The following is a 17,044-nucleotide window of genomic DNA, read 5'->3' as shown; positions in this document are numbered from 1 at the left end:
ATAGTCCACGGGGTTAGGGGACGCAAATTACTTGCCTTGCCCCGGGCGCTGACAACCCACGCTATGCCACTGCCTACACGTCTGTGCCCTCTGTGTGCTCTGCTAAACGTCTGAGCCCTCTGTGTGCTCTGCTACATGTCTGAGCCCTCTGTGTGCTCTGCTACATGTTTGAGCCCTCTGTGTACTCTGCTACACGTCCGAGCCCTCTGTGTGCTCTGCTACATGTCTGAGCCCTCTGTAGGGCTATAGGTCATGGTTTCCTGAGTCCCTCCTTAAATCAGAGTCCATAGTGTTCCCTCTTACACCAGAGAGCCCCCCCTTACATATGAGTTCCCTTTTTACGTCAGAGTCCAGAGTTCTTTTTAAATCAGATTCTCCCCAGCATTACCTCCTTACAACGCCAGCTTTTCCCCTTACATCATCCATAGAATTATTCTTTACATTAGAGTCCCCCTCTTAAATCAGAGTTCACAGAGCCCCCTCTACATCAGAGTCTTCAGAGTTTCCCTTTACACTGTAATAGGGCGTACACACGGTCGGACTTTGTTTGGACATTCCGACAACAAAGTCCATGGATTTTTTCCGACGGATGTTGGCTCAAACTTGTCTTGCATACACACGGTCACACAAAGTTGTCGGAAAATCTGATCGTTCTGAACGCGGTGACGTAAAACACGTACGTCGGGACTATAAACGGGGCAGTGGCCAATAGCTTTCATCTCTTTATTCTGAGCGTGCGTGGCACTTTGTCCGTCGGATTTCTGTACACATGATCGGAATTTCCGACAATGGATTTTGTTGTCGGAAAATTTTATCTCCTGCTCTCCAACTTTGTGTGTCGGAAAATCCGATGGAAAATGTCCGATGGAGCCCACACACGGTCGGAATTTCCGACAACACGCTCCGATCGGACATTTTCCATCGGAAAATCCGACCGTGTGTACGGGGCATAAGAGGGAACTCTGCAGACTCTGTAAGGGGAGTTCCGGGAACCCTGATTTAAAGAGGAAGTAAACCCTGATGGGTTTTACTTCCTTTTTGTTCCCTACCTAAGTAAAAGCATAACGTGCTAGAATGCATTGCATACTAGCACATTATGTGACACTTACCTGCAAACGAAGCCCCTGCTGTCCCGGCTGCATCAATCTTCGCCCCTCTGCCATCCGGGGCCACGAACTCCAGTGCAGTCCCCCACGGGCTAGGTTACTACAAGTCCAAGCATAGTGGGCTGTCATTGCTCAGTCCCTCACAGCTGGGGGGGACAAACACAGGGTTAAACATCTAAAGGAGAACTCCAACCAAAACTACCAATATGTACAGAGAGTCCATATGCTATACAATGTTAGAGCCCTGCTCCCCCTCACCTTCTCCCGGGCACAGCTAACACTCCTGATGACCCTGAAGATGGGGAGCAGAGCCATCCCCAGCAGGCTGCCATAGGCCAGCATGGTGCCCTCTAGGAAGCTGAGTAGTTTGGCCGTGCCGTTCCCGGGCACAATGGGTGCTGTCATTGTGTAGGACAAAGAGCTCCACCATGTTCGGTTCTGATGTCAGATATACAGGACTGGCTCAGCTCCACTCTCTTCCCTGGCAACTGGCTCTGATGTACACTGATGTAAGGGAGAACTCCGTAGAGAACACTGATGTAAGGGAGAAATCCGCAGAGAACACTGATGTAAGGGAGAACTCTGCAAAGAACACTGATGTAAGGGAGAACTCCGCAGAGAACACTGACCATGAATGAGGGCCCTACAGACTTGGTCACGGTGAGTGACCAAGTGGCATATCCCCCACACCATCCCATACCCCACTCCATCTCCCCTAGGGATAGGGACCCTTTAGGCCTATCACCTGGGAACAGGGACCCCCCTTCTCCCCTGGGGACAGGGACCCCTTCTCCCCTGGGGAATGGCATCCCTTCTCCCCTGCGGACTGGCATCCCTTCTCCCCTGGGGACTGGCATCCCATCTCCCCTGGGGGCAGGGACTGCATCTCCCCTAGGGGCGGGGACTGCATCTCCCCTGGGGATAGTTCTTTTCAGGACTTTACCCCACTGTGTGCTCCCCCTACATGGATACATGGATGTGCTCCCACTACACGAGTGACCCCTCTGTGTGCTCCCCCTACATGTCTGCATACTCTGACCACCTCCTGTATCCTGTGTGTATCCTCTCACCACCTCCTGTATCCTGTACATATGTTCTGACTGCCTCCTGTACCATGTCCGTAGCCTCTAACCACCTCCTGTACTATGTCTGCAGCCTCTAACCACCTCCTGTCTGCAATCTCTGACTATCTCCTGTCTTTTATCATATCTGCATTCTCTGAGGGGAAGTCTGGAGAAGAATCAAGGTTAAGAGCGCCGCCAGGATGGGGATTATGGGCAGATTCACACGTGTATGGACTGTGGAGAAAAGACTATAGAATAAAACCAGAGCCACCAACTTGGAGCCCTCTAACTGAGCCCTGCATGGTACACCTGAGAGGAGGTCAGTGACAGCGCCATCAGGCCAGTCTGAGGGGGGGGTCACTGATGTAAGGGGGTAGTGAATACAAAATGTAAGGGGGCACTGATATAAATGTTTCCATAAATGTTTCCCCTTATATCGGTAACCCCCCCTTCTGTGTTCCCTGGACATGTCTCTGGGCCTTCATCCCTTCTAATCTAACCCATGTATCTTCTGTGTTCCCTGGACATATCTCTGGGCCTTCATCCCTTCTAATCTAACCCATGTATCTTCTGTGTTCTTAGATGCAGACAAGCAAAGAAAGTGTTTCCACCGCTCAGGCTGACACTGACCCAGGTGTATGTAGAAGTTTCAGAGCAGAAGAGCTCCAGGTGCTGGCTGAATGCTAGGCAAAGCAGGCTTGAATGGAGGAGAAGATTTGGATGCCGCACACTGGATGTAGTCAAAAAACTTCACTTTATTGAAAAAATGGGATCATCAAAACAACAGCACAGCTATGAGTAAGCACTCAGTCCTGAGTGCGAAACGCGTCAGCTTACCTGTACTTTCTGCATGACAGTCTTGTTGTTTTGATGATCCCATTTTTTCAATAAAGTGAAGTTTTTTGACTACATCCAGTGTGCGGCATCCAAATCTTCTCCTCCATTCAAGCCTATCTTCTGTGTTCCCTGGACATGTCTCTGCTGGGCCTTCATCCCTTCTAATCTAACCCATGTATCTTCTGTGTTCCCTGGACATGTCTCTGGGCCTCCATCCCTTTTAATCTTACAGTGCAAGGGGGAACATTGTGAACCCTGATGTAAAGGGGAACACTGATGTAAAGAACAATGCTGCAGACTCTGATGTAAGTAGGAACTCTGATGTAAATGGGAATGCAGTGGACTCTGATATAAGGGCACCCTTTACATCAGAGTTCCTCTTTAGTTCATGCTCTGCAGCATTTTCCTTTACATCTGAGTTCCCTTGCACTGCAAGGGGGGATCCTGCAGACTCTGATGTGAAGGGAAATGCCGGGAACTCTGATGTGGGGGTGGAGGGGGGCGGGGGGAGACTCTGGTGACCAGAGACCACCTTCCGCAGGGTGAATATACTAAGGTAAAGGGGGGGGGGGTTACTGATATGAGGGGAAACCTTTATATCAGTGCCCCCTTACATATTGGTATTCACTACCCCCTTACATCAGTGACCCCCCTCCCCTCAGACTGGCCTGATGGCACTGTCACTGACCTCCTCTCAGGTGCACCGTGCAGGGCTCAGTTAGATGGCTCCAAGTGGCTCTGATTTTATTCTATAGTCTCTTCTCCACAGTCCATACACGTCTGACTGTGCCCAAAATCCCCATCCCGGCGGCGCTTTCACTCTTGATTCTTCTCCAGACTTCCCCTCAGAGACTGCAGACATGATAAAAGACAAGAGATAGTCAGAGACTGCAGACAGGAGGTGGTTAGAGACTGCGGACATGGTACAGGAGGCAGTCAGAACATGTGTACAGGATACAGGAGGTGGTGAGAAGATGCACACAGGATACAGTAGGTGGTCAGAGTATGCAGACATGTAGGGGGAGCACACAGAGGGGTCAGTCATGTAGGAGGAATACACAGAGGGGTCAGTCGTGTAGTGGGAGCACATCCATGTAGCGGAGCACACAGTGGGGTAAAGTCCTGATAAGAGCTGTCACAGGAGGGCCCTCACACAGGACACATGTCAGGCAGGGCGGTGAGGTTGGTACGCTCAGGGTGATCAGGCAGGGTGGTGAGGTTGGCACACACAGGGTGATCGGGCTGGGCTGTGAGGTTGGCACAGGGTGATCAGGTTCCTGTTCTTAGTGGAGGTGGGGTCCCTTTCCCCAGGTGAGAAGGGGGTCCCAGTCCCCAGGAGAGAAGGGGTCCCAGTTCTCCCTTACCTCAGTGTTCCCTGCGGAGTTCTCCCTTACCTCAGTGTTTCCTGCAGAGCTTTCACTTACATTAGTGTTCCCTGTGGAGTTATCCTTTACATTAGTGTTCCCTGCGGAGTTCTCCCTTACCTCAGTGTTCTCTGTGGAGTTCTCCCTTACCTCAGTGTTCCCTGCAGAGTTCTCCCTTACCTCAGTGTTCCCTGCGGAGTTCTCAATTACATTAGTGGTTCCTGTGGAGTTCTTGATTACATTAGTGTTTCCTGTGGAGTTCTCCCTTACCTCAGTGTTCCCTGCGGAGTTCTCCCTTACATTAGTGTTCCCTGCGGAGTTCTCGATTACATTAGTGTTCCCTGCGGAGTTCTCCCTTACCTCAGTGTTCTCTGCGGAGTTCTCCCTTACCTCAGCGTTCCCCCTTACCTCAGTGTTCCCTGCGGAGTTCTCCCTTACCTCAGTGTTCCCTGTGGAGTTCTCCCTTACCTCAGTGTTACCTGCAGAGTTCTCCCTTACATTAGTGTTTCCTGTGGAGTTAACCTTTACATCAGTGTTCCCTGCGGAGTTCTCAATTACATTAGTGTTCCCTGCGGAGTTCTCCCTTACCTCAGTGTTCTCTGTGAAGTTCTCCCTTACCTCAGTGTTCCCTGCGGAGTTCTCCCTTACCTCAGTGTTTCCTGCAGAGCTTTCCCTTACATTAGTGTTCCCTGTGGAGTTATCCTTTACATTAGTGTTCCCTGCGGAGTTCTCCCTTACCTCAGTGTTCTCTGTGGAGTTCTCCCTTACCTCAGTGTTCCCTGCAGAGCTCTCCCTTACATTAGTGTTCCCTGCGGAGTTCTCCCTTACATCAGTGTTCCCTGCGGAGTTCTCGATTACATTAGTGTTCCCTGTGGAGTTCTCCCTTACCTCAGTGTTCTCTGCGGAGTTCTCCCTTACCTCAGTGTTCCCTGCGGAGTTCTCCCTTACCTCAGTGTTCCCTGCGGAGTTCTCCCTTACCTCGGTGTTCCCTGCGGAGTTCTCCGTTACCTCAGTGTTCCCTGCAGAGTTCTCCCTTACCTCAGTGTTCCCTGCGGCGTTCTCAATTACATTAGTGCTCCTTGCGGAGTTCTCCCTTACCTCAGTGTTCCCTGCGGAGTTCTCCCTTACCTCAGTGTTCCCCCTTACCTCATTGTTCCCTGCGGAGTTCCCCCTTACCTCAGTGTTCCCTGTGGAGTTCTCCCTTACCTCAGTGTTCCCTGCGGAGTTCTCCGTTACCTCAGTGTTCCCTGCAGAGTTCTCCCTTACCTCAGTGTTCCCCCTTACCTCATTGTTCCCTGCAGAGAGCCCCTTTACCTCAGTGTTCCCTGCAGAGTTCTCCCTTACCTCAGTGTTCCCTGCAGAGTTCTCCCTTACCTCAGTGTTCCCCCTTACCTCAGTGTTATCTGCGGAGTTCTCCCTTACCTCAGTGTTCCCCCTTACCTCAGTGTTATCTGCGGAGTTCTCCCTTACCTCAGTGTTCCCTGCGGAGTTCTCCCTTACCTCAGTGTTCCCTGCTGAGTTCTCCCTTAAATCAGTGTTCCCTGCGGAATTCTCCCTTACCTCAGTGTTCCCTGCAGAGCTCTCCCTTACATTAGTGTTCCCTGCGGAGTTCTCCCTTACATCAGTGTTCCCTGCGGAGTTCTCGATTACATTAGTGTTCCCTGCGGAGTTCTCCCTTACCTCAGTGTTCCCTGCGGAGTTCTCCGTTACCTCAGTGTTCCCTGCAGAGTTCTCCCTTACCTCAGTGTTCCCTGTGGCGTTCTCAATTACATTAGTGTTCCTTGCGGAGTTCTCCCTTACCTCAGTGTTCTCTGTGGAGTTCTCCCTTACCTCAGTGTTCCCTGCGGAGTTCTCCCTTACCTCAGTGTTCCCTGCGGAGTTCTCCGTTACCTCAGTGTTCCCTGCAGAGTTCTCCCTTACCTCAGTGTTTGCCTGCGGCGTTCTCAATTACATTAGTGTTCCTTGCGGAGTTCTCCCTTACCTCAGTGTTCCCTGCGGAGTTCTCCCTTACCTCAGTGTTCCCCCTTACCTCATTGTTCCCTGCGGAGTTCCCCTTTACCTCAGTGTTCCCTGTGGAGTTCTCCCTTACCTCAGTGTTCCCTGCGGAGTTCTCCCTTACATTAGTGTTCCCTGCAGAGTTCTCCCTTACATCAGTGCTCTCTGCAGAGTTTTACCTTACCTCAGTGTTCCCTGCGGAGTTCTCAATTACATTAGTGTTCTCTGCGGAGTTCTCCCTTACCTCAGTGTTCCCTGTGGAGTTCTCCCTTACCTCAGTGTTCCCTGTGGAGTTCTCCCTTACCTCAGTGTTCCCTGCGGAGTTCTCGATTACATTAGTGTTCCCTGCGGAGTTCTCCCTTACCTCAGTGTTCCCTGCAGAGTTCTCCCTTACCTCAGTGTTCCCTGAGGAGTTCTCCCTTACCTCAGTGTTCCCTGCAGAGTTCTCCCTTACCTCAGTGTTATCTGCGGAGTTCTCCCTTACCTCAGTGTTCCCCCTTACCTCAGTGTTATCTGCGGAGTTCTCCCTTACCTCAGTGTTCCCTGCGGAGTTCTCCCTTACCTCAGTGTTATCTGCGGAGTTCTCAATTACATCAGTGTTCCATGCGGCGTTCTCCCCTTACCTCGGTGTTCTCTGCGGAGTTCTCCCTTACCTCTGGGTTGAGATGCACAGAGAGCGAGGCAGAATCTTAAATTTAAATTCTCTCTCCGCGCGCTCCCCGTGGCTTGCCTCGTCGAAAAATGCATCTGACGTACAGCGCAAGCCCAGTCAATACGTCACGCCAAGGAGAGCGAGGCAGAATCGACTGGGCAGAATCTTACATTTAGAAAAAAAACAATCGGCGCATGTGTGGCTCAGCCGAGCGAACAGCTGTTTAGTGACGCGCGTCACCGGAAGTGACGAGATCGAGGCTATTTCATAAGTCGTGAGAAATTTTTATGACACCCGCTTTCGTTAGCAGTCGGACGTTAAATGCGAACAGGCACCAGCAGGGGGAGCTCATCCAAAAATAAGGCTGACCCGATGCTTTCCGGGTTCCGCTCCTTCTGCTGTATACTTGGTTGCCTGTCATGGTGGAAGTGGTTGAGTGTTCTTAGCAGGTGGGATTTGACAAGGCCAACGGGATGTCAGAGAATAGGCGGCAGTTCTGGAAGAGGAGTTCCAAAGTACCGGGAAGGTTCGTTTACAGTGAGCTGTGTGTCGTGTAAATGTCAGCCAATCGGTAACTGTTTTGCTGTTCTAGTCTTCTGTCTAGTTGGTTTTGAATGTTTATGTGTACGATTATTTAACGGTTTTCCAACAAAGAGGTCCTAACTTGCTTGTTTATCTGTATTTCTCTCTTTGTCAGTATACTGCCTGTATATGGAGCCCAGCAACCACCACTAGATAAGAGGTAAGGGTTTTTTTTTTCATGGTCATACATATGTTATCCTTTCTTTATTACAAACGTGCAAGTGTTAACACTCTTCTCTGTGTAGAACTACAAGACCCAGTGTGCTTTTCGAGGTTTTTCTCATTTTAGCTGGGCAGATAAAAGTCCCAAACCATTTCCTTCCTTCCTTCCTTCCTTCCTTCCTTCCTTCCTTCCTTCCTACATAGCAAAGCGTGATTATCAGTTTTAATACTATAAAAATACTTTCAGGCTGGGTTCACACTAGTACGAATTGGATGTGGTTTTCCCAATTCGCCTGACCGGATAGTGTGTCCGGCTTTCAATGGAGCCGGTTTACGCATCTCGCCTGTGGCACGAATTGCACAGGGGTCCTGTGCGTCTTTGGCTCAGTTTCAGATCCAAATTCAGGCAAAAATTCGTACCCAATCCGTCCCTGAAATGGAGAACTGGGACGCACTGGGCCCCTGCTGTGAGCTGCATGCGAATTAACTGTGAACCCAGCCTCAGGTGGAACTGAATCATTCTATCCTTTGATCTGTAGTTGCCATGGTTCTGCACATGTGATCAGTTATGACAGCAGCCATTTAATACCTTGACCGTTCTGTTAAGAACACAAACAACTGTCACCGTTATCATTCATGGCATGCCTTGAATGTAACTGTTGTGGGAACCGGTTACATCGATGGGTTTAAATCAGAACTAAACCCACCAATTAAACAGTGTTAACTTAAAGGCTAGGATGGTACCTTCCTTTGTTAGAAAAGATAGGAGGGTTTAGCTCCGCTTTAGGTTCCATATGCTATTAATGTTTATACAGTAATCAACTGAACAAATTAAACATGTTCCTTACTTGACTATCCAATCCTCCCTTTTTTTTTTTTTTTTTTTCCTTGGTGGCTGTAGTTTTTATAAAGGGTATAGCAGATGCTTTTTTGAATTCTTTTGGTCCTCTGTACCACAATTGTTAATGCTTGTGATAGAATCGGGCACTTTTTTTATAAACGGATACTTGAATTGTTTGGACCCTGGCTGAGGCCAGACCCTGGAATTCATAGTTACGGTACATAGTCTGGTTGAAAAAAGACACAAGTCCATCTAGTTTGACCAAAAGAAGGGGGAAAAAAATATATACCTGTATATGCAATCCTATACCCACAGTTGGTCCAGAGGAAGGCAAAAAAAGCATGATCCAGTTTGCTCCAGCAGGGAAAAAAATCCTCCCTGATCCCTCAAGAGGCAATCGGATATTCCCTGGATCAACTTTTTACCTATAAATATTTTCATAAAGACTGGCACAGACAGATTTTGTCAAAGTGTCCCATGTGCTCTAAAAAGTGGTGCAGCATGTGCCTGTCTGGAACTTGTCTTTGGCAAATGCTGCACCACTTTTAGAATCCACGTGAGGCTAGGGCTGAAACAGCTAATCAACATAATCTATTATGAAAAAAGTTGTCAACTATTTTCATAATTGATTAGTTGGCCTGCAAACAGAATGCATTATTTGTTTACATGTCAGAAAATACAGTACAGCTCAGTACACCATCCATACATGGCAATAAGTGTCTGAAAGCTTCTGAATGTGTGAGGAGCAAAGCCTCATGGTACATGTAAAATTAAATAATGCCATAAATCCCCTATTTTGTAGATGCTATAACTTTTGTGCAAACCAATCAATGTTGTTGTGATTTTCTCCCTTTGCCTTTCAGGACAGCACCTTGGAGAGAGCATAGCTCCGCCTCTTCACAGGAAACACTGCGAGACCATGCCCCTTTAAAATCAGCTGCTTCCACCATGCCTTCAGTTTTAGTGTTTTCCCCGCCATGATGGAAGCACTGCTGGGGAACCAGAGAGGCTGCACTCTCTCCAAGGAGGGGGTTTTGGCAGTACCTTTCAGCGGTTTTGATCATCAGACCAGCCCAGCTCCCCCCCACATGAGGGGGGTTGCTCCGGTGCTCGCACACCCACAGGGGGCCTGCAGGTGTGCTCTGATTGTGAACATGTCGGCTCCGAGTTCTGGTTGGCGTGTGATGTCAGTTCCAGGGGGTGGGAACCTCCAGTGGGGCGCAGCAGCGAGTGGTCCTGGCTGCTGGAACGTAGGGGGAAGGGGCAGGTCGCCTGGCCGGGGCTTCCTTCCGCCCCTCGAGCGCGGGGACGCCGGAAGAAGCACTTGTTTAAAAAGCACACAGGTTGGCTGCTGCGGTGCTTGTGATGGAGGAGGCAAAGGCCCAGGTAGGAGAGGTGCCTCCTTCCTTTCTTCACTGGGGCTGATTTGGTTGTCTGATTTAAACCTGCAGCTGTCTGTTTGGGGCAAATCCTACTAGCAGCTTAGCGTGGATGGGAGACTCTGGAGCACTTTGGTGGTGGCTGCTTTGGGCTCTCTCTCTGTCTGTCTCTGTGTGTTTTGGGGGGTCTGGTCTGTGGGTTTGTCTGTCTTATAGAAAGCCACGGGAAGAAAATGCCCTTCATGCAAGAACCCACTAAGGGTCTTGTGGGCCAAACCACTTTACAGATCTTATATTGCGGCACTAGTAAAGGAAGAGTCCGCACGGGAGTGTAAGGAGCTCTTTTTCTCAGTGAGAAAAGAATTGGCAGAGACTCTAGGGACAGTACATTCCCTTATAAAGAAGCAGGGCCAGAGTTCCAGCCAAGAACAGAGCTCCCAGTCCTAACTTCTTCCTACCACTTCTAGACCCATTGAAAGTGAGTTGGATGAAGAGTGTCCCCCCCCAAAAATCAACTCAGAGGAGGATGAGGGGAGGAGGAAACAAGAGTGTTTAGATATAAACTGACGCTAGAAGAGGTGGACGATTTACTGAAAGCAGTTTTTCAAGAAGAAAAAACCCAACTATCGTTGCATGGCAAAATGTACCAGGGGCTAGAGGAGCCAAACAGTCTCTCCCCTCCCCCCCCCATCTTTCAGGACAGCTACTTGAGAGATGATTGGCTCCGCCTTCTACAGGAAACACAAATCTGACACAATTTAAAAGGCCCCCCTCGCTTTCCCCTGACCCTCAGTTGTTTTGTGTTTCCAGACCTCCAGGAGTATGCACCGTCATGTTTGTTTCTTTCATTTGGTCTGGTGACTGTGGTTAGCGGACCCCCCTTTTTCAGAATACTCAGACTGGTTGTGGCCATGTCTGCTGTTTCAGCAATCTGAGAAGGGTTCCCCCTGTTTTTCTAGTGATTGCTTGCATTAGGGAATCTTCTGCAACCTCCACCCCACCAGCGTCCTGATCCACCTTGGTACACCCAGAGAGCTCTTCCTTGTGTCCTTTTCACCGTTTTGGGTGTACCAAGATGGCGGTGAGTGCACTACCTGTCTCGCTGCTGGAACCGGAAGTGATGTCACACGCTTCCGGATGCCAAACCTCTTCGTGCTTGAAAAGGATCGCCTCAGGCACACACGCTGCTGGGGATGTTTTGCTGGCTGTATAGCAAACGGACAGCATCCAAGCTTATTACAACGCTCTCCTATGTTGTCCTTCTCATCATGGAGGTTAAGGACACCCCTGAGGATGGAGCACCCGCTCTGTCTGATCCAGCGGCTGCAATTGGGTCCTGTGTTACCCCTAAGGTTAGTACTTCTCTGCTGTAATGAGAGATTGTATATCCAGGGACCCTTTGGTGTTTAGAGACCGTTATTTCCCGTGCGGTCTCTGCTCCAGAGGAGGGGTGAACTCAGATTCCTCATCTGACGAGGAATCCGTGTCAGAGATTGAAAAAACTGTTAATACAGCTAGATACCTATTTCCAGTCGAACATATTGAAGAACTGTTGAAAGCAGTTTTTACTTCTGAACAGATTGAGCCACCACAAAAAATCTCAATCAGTTCAGGATAGAATGTATATGGGTCTTCAGGGGTGTAAGCCTAAGTGTTTTCCTGTACACCAGTCACTTAAAGATATGGTCCTGTCAGAATGGAAAGAGCCTAAGAAAAGGTTGTTCCAGTCCAGAGGGCATAAAAGGAAATTTCCCTTTTAGTCTGACATTGAAGAGACGTTTTTCAAGTGTCCCAGATAGGATGCTCCTATGTCTCAAGTGTCTAATGCCCCGTACACACGGTTGGATTTTCCAACGGAAAATGTGTGATAGGACCTTGTCGGAAATTCCGACCGTGTAGGCTCCATCACACATTTTCCATCGGATTTTCCGACACACAAAGTTTGAGAGCAGGATATAAAATTTTCCGACAACAAAATCCGTTGTCGGAAATTCCGATCGTGTGTACACAAATCCGACGGACAAAGTGCCACGCATGCTCAGAATAAATAAAGAGATGAAAGCTATTGGCCACTGCCCCGTTTATAGTCCCGACGTACGTGGTTTACGTCACCGCGTTTAGAACGATCGGATTTTCCGACAACTTTGTGTGACCGTGTGTATGCAAGACAAGTTTGAGCCAACATCCATCGGAAAAAATCCTAGGATTTTGTTGTCGGAATGTCCTAACAAAGTCCGACCGTATGTACGGGGCATTAGAGATCTGATCATTCATTTGAAGACTCTGGGGTTCTTAAGGATCAGATAATTAGGAAAGCTGATGCTTTGCTATTTGCTTTGGACGCTATTTCTGACACCAGTTCCGGTAGTTTGGAACGCACGCTTGAAACGGCCCTCTTATACAATCTGCTCCATGCTTGATGCTTATTTTTATCCTATGTTTTGTAAGGGCCCATCTTTTGTTTAAATAAACCCCTTTTTGATGGTACTTCACTATCAGTTCATTTTTTTTTTTTTTTTTTTTTTCTTCTGGGTACGTGTTTTGTCTGGCTTAAACCCTTCACCAAGCATCTCCATACCCATTATCCTAAAGACATCCATATTAAGCCCCTAAGTGACCCACCAGACTGAAAAGCTGGGGGTCATGTGGATCTGGTGAGTGGGGACACATAAGGGGGTGTTGTGCACCTGAATTTGTTTAAAGCACCTTTTCTTCTCTTCATTTTGGATTGGAGCACCTTGAGTCATTTGTTTTGGACTTTGTGTTTTATTATTTTTCATTCCACATTTTATTTATTGTTTGCGAGCGCTATATTTATATCAACCTTTGAATCAACCTTCAGCCTTCTTCCTGGGGCCAGTCCTGGCATCCACCTGCTTAGTTAAAAATCTAGATGTATGTGTCCCAGAGGCTAGATGACCGCTCTCCACTGACACGCCTGTAGAAGAGATCAGAGAATCTCTTCCTCTGATTGCCAAATCGGTGGCCTTCTTGGCAGACGTGACAGCAGACTCTGTGAGATCAGTGGCCAAAACATCAGCCTTTATCAATTGCTGTAGATGGGCAATCTGGTTGAAATCCTGGGACGGGGATCTGACCTCCAAAAATAAACTCTGGGGTATTCCTTTTGGAAGGCAAACTATTGTTTGGTTCGTCTTTAGAGGAAGTAACTTTCTCGGTCCTCGGAAACGGGTAAACGTTTCTCATCTCGAAAGGTTAAGCCTCAAAGTAAGAGGCCCCTTTGTAGTTTTTGGGGCAAAGCTAACTTCAAACCAGGGGGTCAGCAGGCAAAGAAAAAATGGTCATTTGAGCAAAGACAAAGCTAAAGGGTCTCTCTTTGCTCCTTCAACCCAGGCAAAGAGCACTCAGTGATGCCAGGTCAGGGGTAGGAGGAAGGCTGACCTTTTTCAGCGAGGAATGGGCAAAAGTAACAGAAAATCCTTTTGTTCTCAAGGTCATAAGAGGGTTTCAGGTTTGAATTCAATCTCCCTCCTCCCCAGATTTTTTTTTTTTTTTTTTTCTCACTCATCTGCCGAGGGACCAAAAGAGACGGCAGGGCATGTTATGTCTGATTACTCTTTGGAAATCAGAAGGGGTTATTTCCTATGTTTTTCAGAGGATCAAAATTTCCATACTTTCCTGGTAAGAAAGGCATCAGGAGGATTTCGGATGGTCCTCAATCTGACCTTTCTCGGTTTATAGGCGTTTCTGGATGGAAAGCGTTTATTCACTCAGAAATCTGTTATTGCCAGAGGTATTCATGGTGACCCTGGATCTTATTCAGGATGCTTACCTCCATGTTCCAATATACCAGGATCATCAGAGGTTTTTAAGGTTTGCGATCCTCTTGGAAAACGGCTTAAGTCATTGGCAGTTAAGAGCCCTTCCTTTTGGTCTCTCGGCAGCCCCGAGAATCTTTACAAAGGTCATGGCTTTTTTTTCGTTTGCAGAAAATTTCAATTGCCCCTTACTTGGACGACTTTTTGATCTTTGCCCGGGACAAAGAGGACCTCGGTCGGGATATGCAAGTAGTTCTGCAGACCTTCCAAAGATTGGGTTGGAAAGTCAATCTGCAGAAATGTGCTCTGGTTCCCTCCCAGAGCTGTCTTCCTTTTTTTTTTTTTTTTTTTTGGGCTACCTGATGGACTCAGTCGCCCAAAGAATTTTCTTACCGGAAGAGAAGGTCTCCAAGATTCTCCTTTCCGTGCAGAAATTCAGGTGCGATCCCCAGACATCTCTGCGTCAGATAATGCAGCTGTTGGGCTTGATGACTGCAGCAATTCTGGGAGTGCCCTGGGCCCAATTGCTTTCCAGATCCCTACAGGCATTTCTTCTGCGTTGGGATCACAGAAAGGCCTCTCTAGACCAGGTTGTGCAGCTTCCAGGAGACGATTCTCTCGATCTGTCCTGGTGGGTCCGACCGGAGCATCTGCAGGTAGGGAAGGCTTGGGCCCAGCATTTCCTGGTAAAGATTACCACAGATGCCAGCTTGTGCGGTTGGGGGGCGCACTCAGAGGATTGGCAGGCTCAGGGTGCCTGGCAGCCAGAAGAGGCAGCCCAATCCTCAAACTACAGGGAACTGTTAGCAGTAGGAAAAGCTTTGGTCACTGAAAACCAGGGTTCATGTAAAGGACCTGTTGATTTTTTTTTCGGTCAATGCCACGACACCCCCCAACAAGCAGGGGGGGTACTCGCTCAGACAGCCTGCTAGGATTGAGTCAGGAGATCCTTTCCTGGACAGAGGACAATGTTTCCTCAATCAGGGCAGTCCACATCAGTGGGTCTGCAAATATACTGGCAGAGTAACTGTCACTTAGAGCAGTTAATTAGTCACCCTAAAGATGGTTGTCCTTTTGGCGATTAACTTCTGGGAGAAGGGTCTCTGATTTAGGTTTTCTCATGTAAAGATCCTTTATGGATTTTAAACGACAGAGTAGTGATCCGGCCTGACCCTTTGTATTTGCCCAAAGTTTCGTCTGACATCCACAGATCCCAGGAAGTAGTTCTTCCTAGCTTTTATTCCTTCCCCAGGAATCCAGAGGAAGAAAGGTTCGTTTTTTTTTTTTTTTTTTTTTTTTTTTTTTTTTTTTTTTTTAGATGTAAGAAGTCTTCTACACTAATTAGAAGTTACTAGTGAATTTAGGAAAGATTCCCAATTACTGATTACTTTTAGTGGCCCCAAAAAGGGTTCCAAGGCTTCCAGAGGTTCAATTTCCAGATGGATTAGAGAAGCTATATTAGAGCTGCACGATTCTGGGAAAAATGAGAATTGCGATTCATTTGCTTAGAATAAAGATCATGATTCTCCCACGATTCTTTAGAACGATCAATTTAAAAAAGAAAAATCAGCTGTAGACAGCGCAAGCGCAATCTACACGCCGCTCGCTCCTGATGCTCGGGGCTGGTTATTCATTTAAATACAGCAAGGGGCGGATGCTTTTCTCAAAGGGGCGGATGTATGGTTATACATTGAACACAATCAGCACGATGCTCGGGGCTGGTTATTATAATGGGCGGATGCTTTTCTCAAAGGGGCGGATGTAACCATAACCATACATCTGCCCCTTGCTGTAGTTAAATGAATAACCAGCCCCGAGCATTGGGAGCGAGCGGCGTGTTGATTGCGCTTGCACAGTCCAGGCTGGGCACTTTGCTCTCTGCTGACTGACATCAGTTCCGGTTGCTGATGTCAGTACCGATATCGGCGCCATTTGCGTTCCACGCTGGTTCCGTGGTTCCGACGATGAGATCCGGAAAATTGAGCTAATCCAGCCTGGAGATCGAGGGGGGTGGGTGTGTGAACCGAGATCGCGATCTTTGCACGATTAATCGTGCAGCTCTAAGCTATATGCCTCCTTCCAGAGTTGGGGCTTGATCTACTAGGTCGCTAGCTGCCTCTTGGGCAGAAAGAGCAGGTGCATCATGGGAAGATATGTCCAAAGCTGCTGTCTGGGCCTCCTCTCATGCATTCGTTAGGCATTAAAGTCCAGATGCTCCTCAGCCAGGACCTCTCCTTTGGAAGGAAAGTACTACAGACTGTCGTCACTCCCTAAGGTATAGATCTTGCTTATCCTCTCAAGTAGCTGTCCTGGAAGATGAGGGGGGGGAAACCCCCGTTAGACTTACCGGTACCGGTATTTCCAGGAATCTTCCAGGACAGCGTCTATATTCCCACCCTATTCTTGTTTCACTGGTCCCCTTATTTTAACCTTGTGGTGGGGTATTAAGGGTCTGTTATTCCTCTTCCGAGTTCACTTTTGGTGGAGGTTTACTTGATCTTCATACAACTGAGGGTCAGGGGAAAGGGAGGGGCCTTTTAAATTGTTTCTGATTTGTTTCCTGTAGAAGGCAGAGCCAGTTATCTCTCCAAGTAGCTGTCCTAGAAGATTCCTGGAAATACCGATATATCTAATGGGGGGTTTTCCGGTCCACAAAGTACACAATTAGGAAGGAGTGAATCCAGAAAAAGGCCAGGGTGTTTTTTTTTTTTTTTTTTTTTTTTTTTTTTTTCTAGGGCCTTTAAAAGGTTTCCTTTTGAGGAGGACGAGGCGTTAATTTGGAATAAAAGACCAAAAATGTATGCCGCCTTTTCCCAGGTGTCAGCACGTACCGATCTTGCATTTGAGGACATGGGTGCACTTAAGTTTAAAAAAAAAAAAAAAAAAAAAATAAAAGTTTGGGACTTTGTCTCCATCCCTGTTGAATGCATGCAAAAGAAGGAGGTTTGGGACTTTGAATGAGGTGGGTAAGTAGGGCCAAAGGATCAGTCATTGTTGGAAAGTCATTTTATTGGTAAAACAGATGATAACATGGTGATAAGCCAAATATCGGGTCACATGATGTACGGTATTTACAAGGACAGATGCATTGTGAACAAGGTAACAACCCACATATGATGCAGGGCAATGGTCCTTATAAAATGATAAAAAAAAAAAAAAAAAAAACCATACTGAGATGCACATAATCACTAGACTACTGGATAAAACTGTGTGTGTATTATATATATTATATTATATTATATTTCACTCATCTCCAAAAGATACTCAAATGCCAATGACCTGT

General features: G+C 47.8%; 1 protein-coding gene and 1 long non-coding RNA gene across 6 annotated transcripts in view; one reads left to right on the top strand and one right to left on the bottom strand.

The window, feature by feature from the left end:
* Positions 1 to 7,265, bottom strand: part of LOC141128526 (uncharacterized) — a 28,854-nt gene extending 21,589 nt beyond the window's left edge. The window contains exons 1-2 of the long non-coding RNA XR_012241704.1: positions 7,020 to 7,265; positions 1,110 to 1,252 (exon numbers count right to left, since the gene is read on the bottom strand). This is a non-coding gene — a long non-coding RNA (uncharacterized lncRNA). The remainder of the gene's footprint in view (positions 1 to 1,109; positions 1,253 to 7,019) is intronic.
* TBC1D22B (TBC1 domain family member 22B) overlaps positions 7,229 to 17,044 on the top strand; it is a 551,506-nt gene continuing 541,690 nt past the window's right edge. For 3 of the 5 annotated variants that reach the window (XM_073615872.1, XM_073615870.1, XM_073615873.1), the window contains exons 1-2: positions 7,229 to 7,544; positions 7,716 to 7,760. In XM_073615872.1, the coding sequence (XP_073471973.1) occupies positions 7,492 to 7,544; positions 7,716 to 7,760 (98 nt within the window). In that variant the 5' untranslated portion in view covers positions 7,229 to 7,491. Of the gene's footprint in view, positions 7,590 to 7,715; positions 7,761 to 17,044 lie in introns of all 5 variants that reach the window. The other 2 variants (XM_073615871.1, XM_073615869.1) reach the window with 2 other exon arrangements.

This window comes from Aquarana catesbeiana, linkage group LG02, assembly GCF_042186555.1.
Source record: "Aquarana catesbeiana isolate 2022-GZ linkage group LG02, ASM4218655v1, whole genome shotgun sequence".
NCBI lineage: Eukaryota > Metazoa > Chordata > Amphibia > Anura > Ranidae > Aquarana > Aquarana catesbeiana.
Note: the sequence above shows the minus strand (reverse complement) of the source record. Positions and strands in the feature narration are given on the sequence as shown.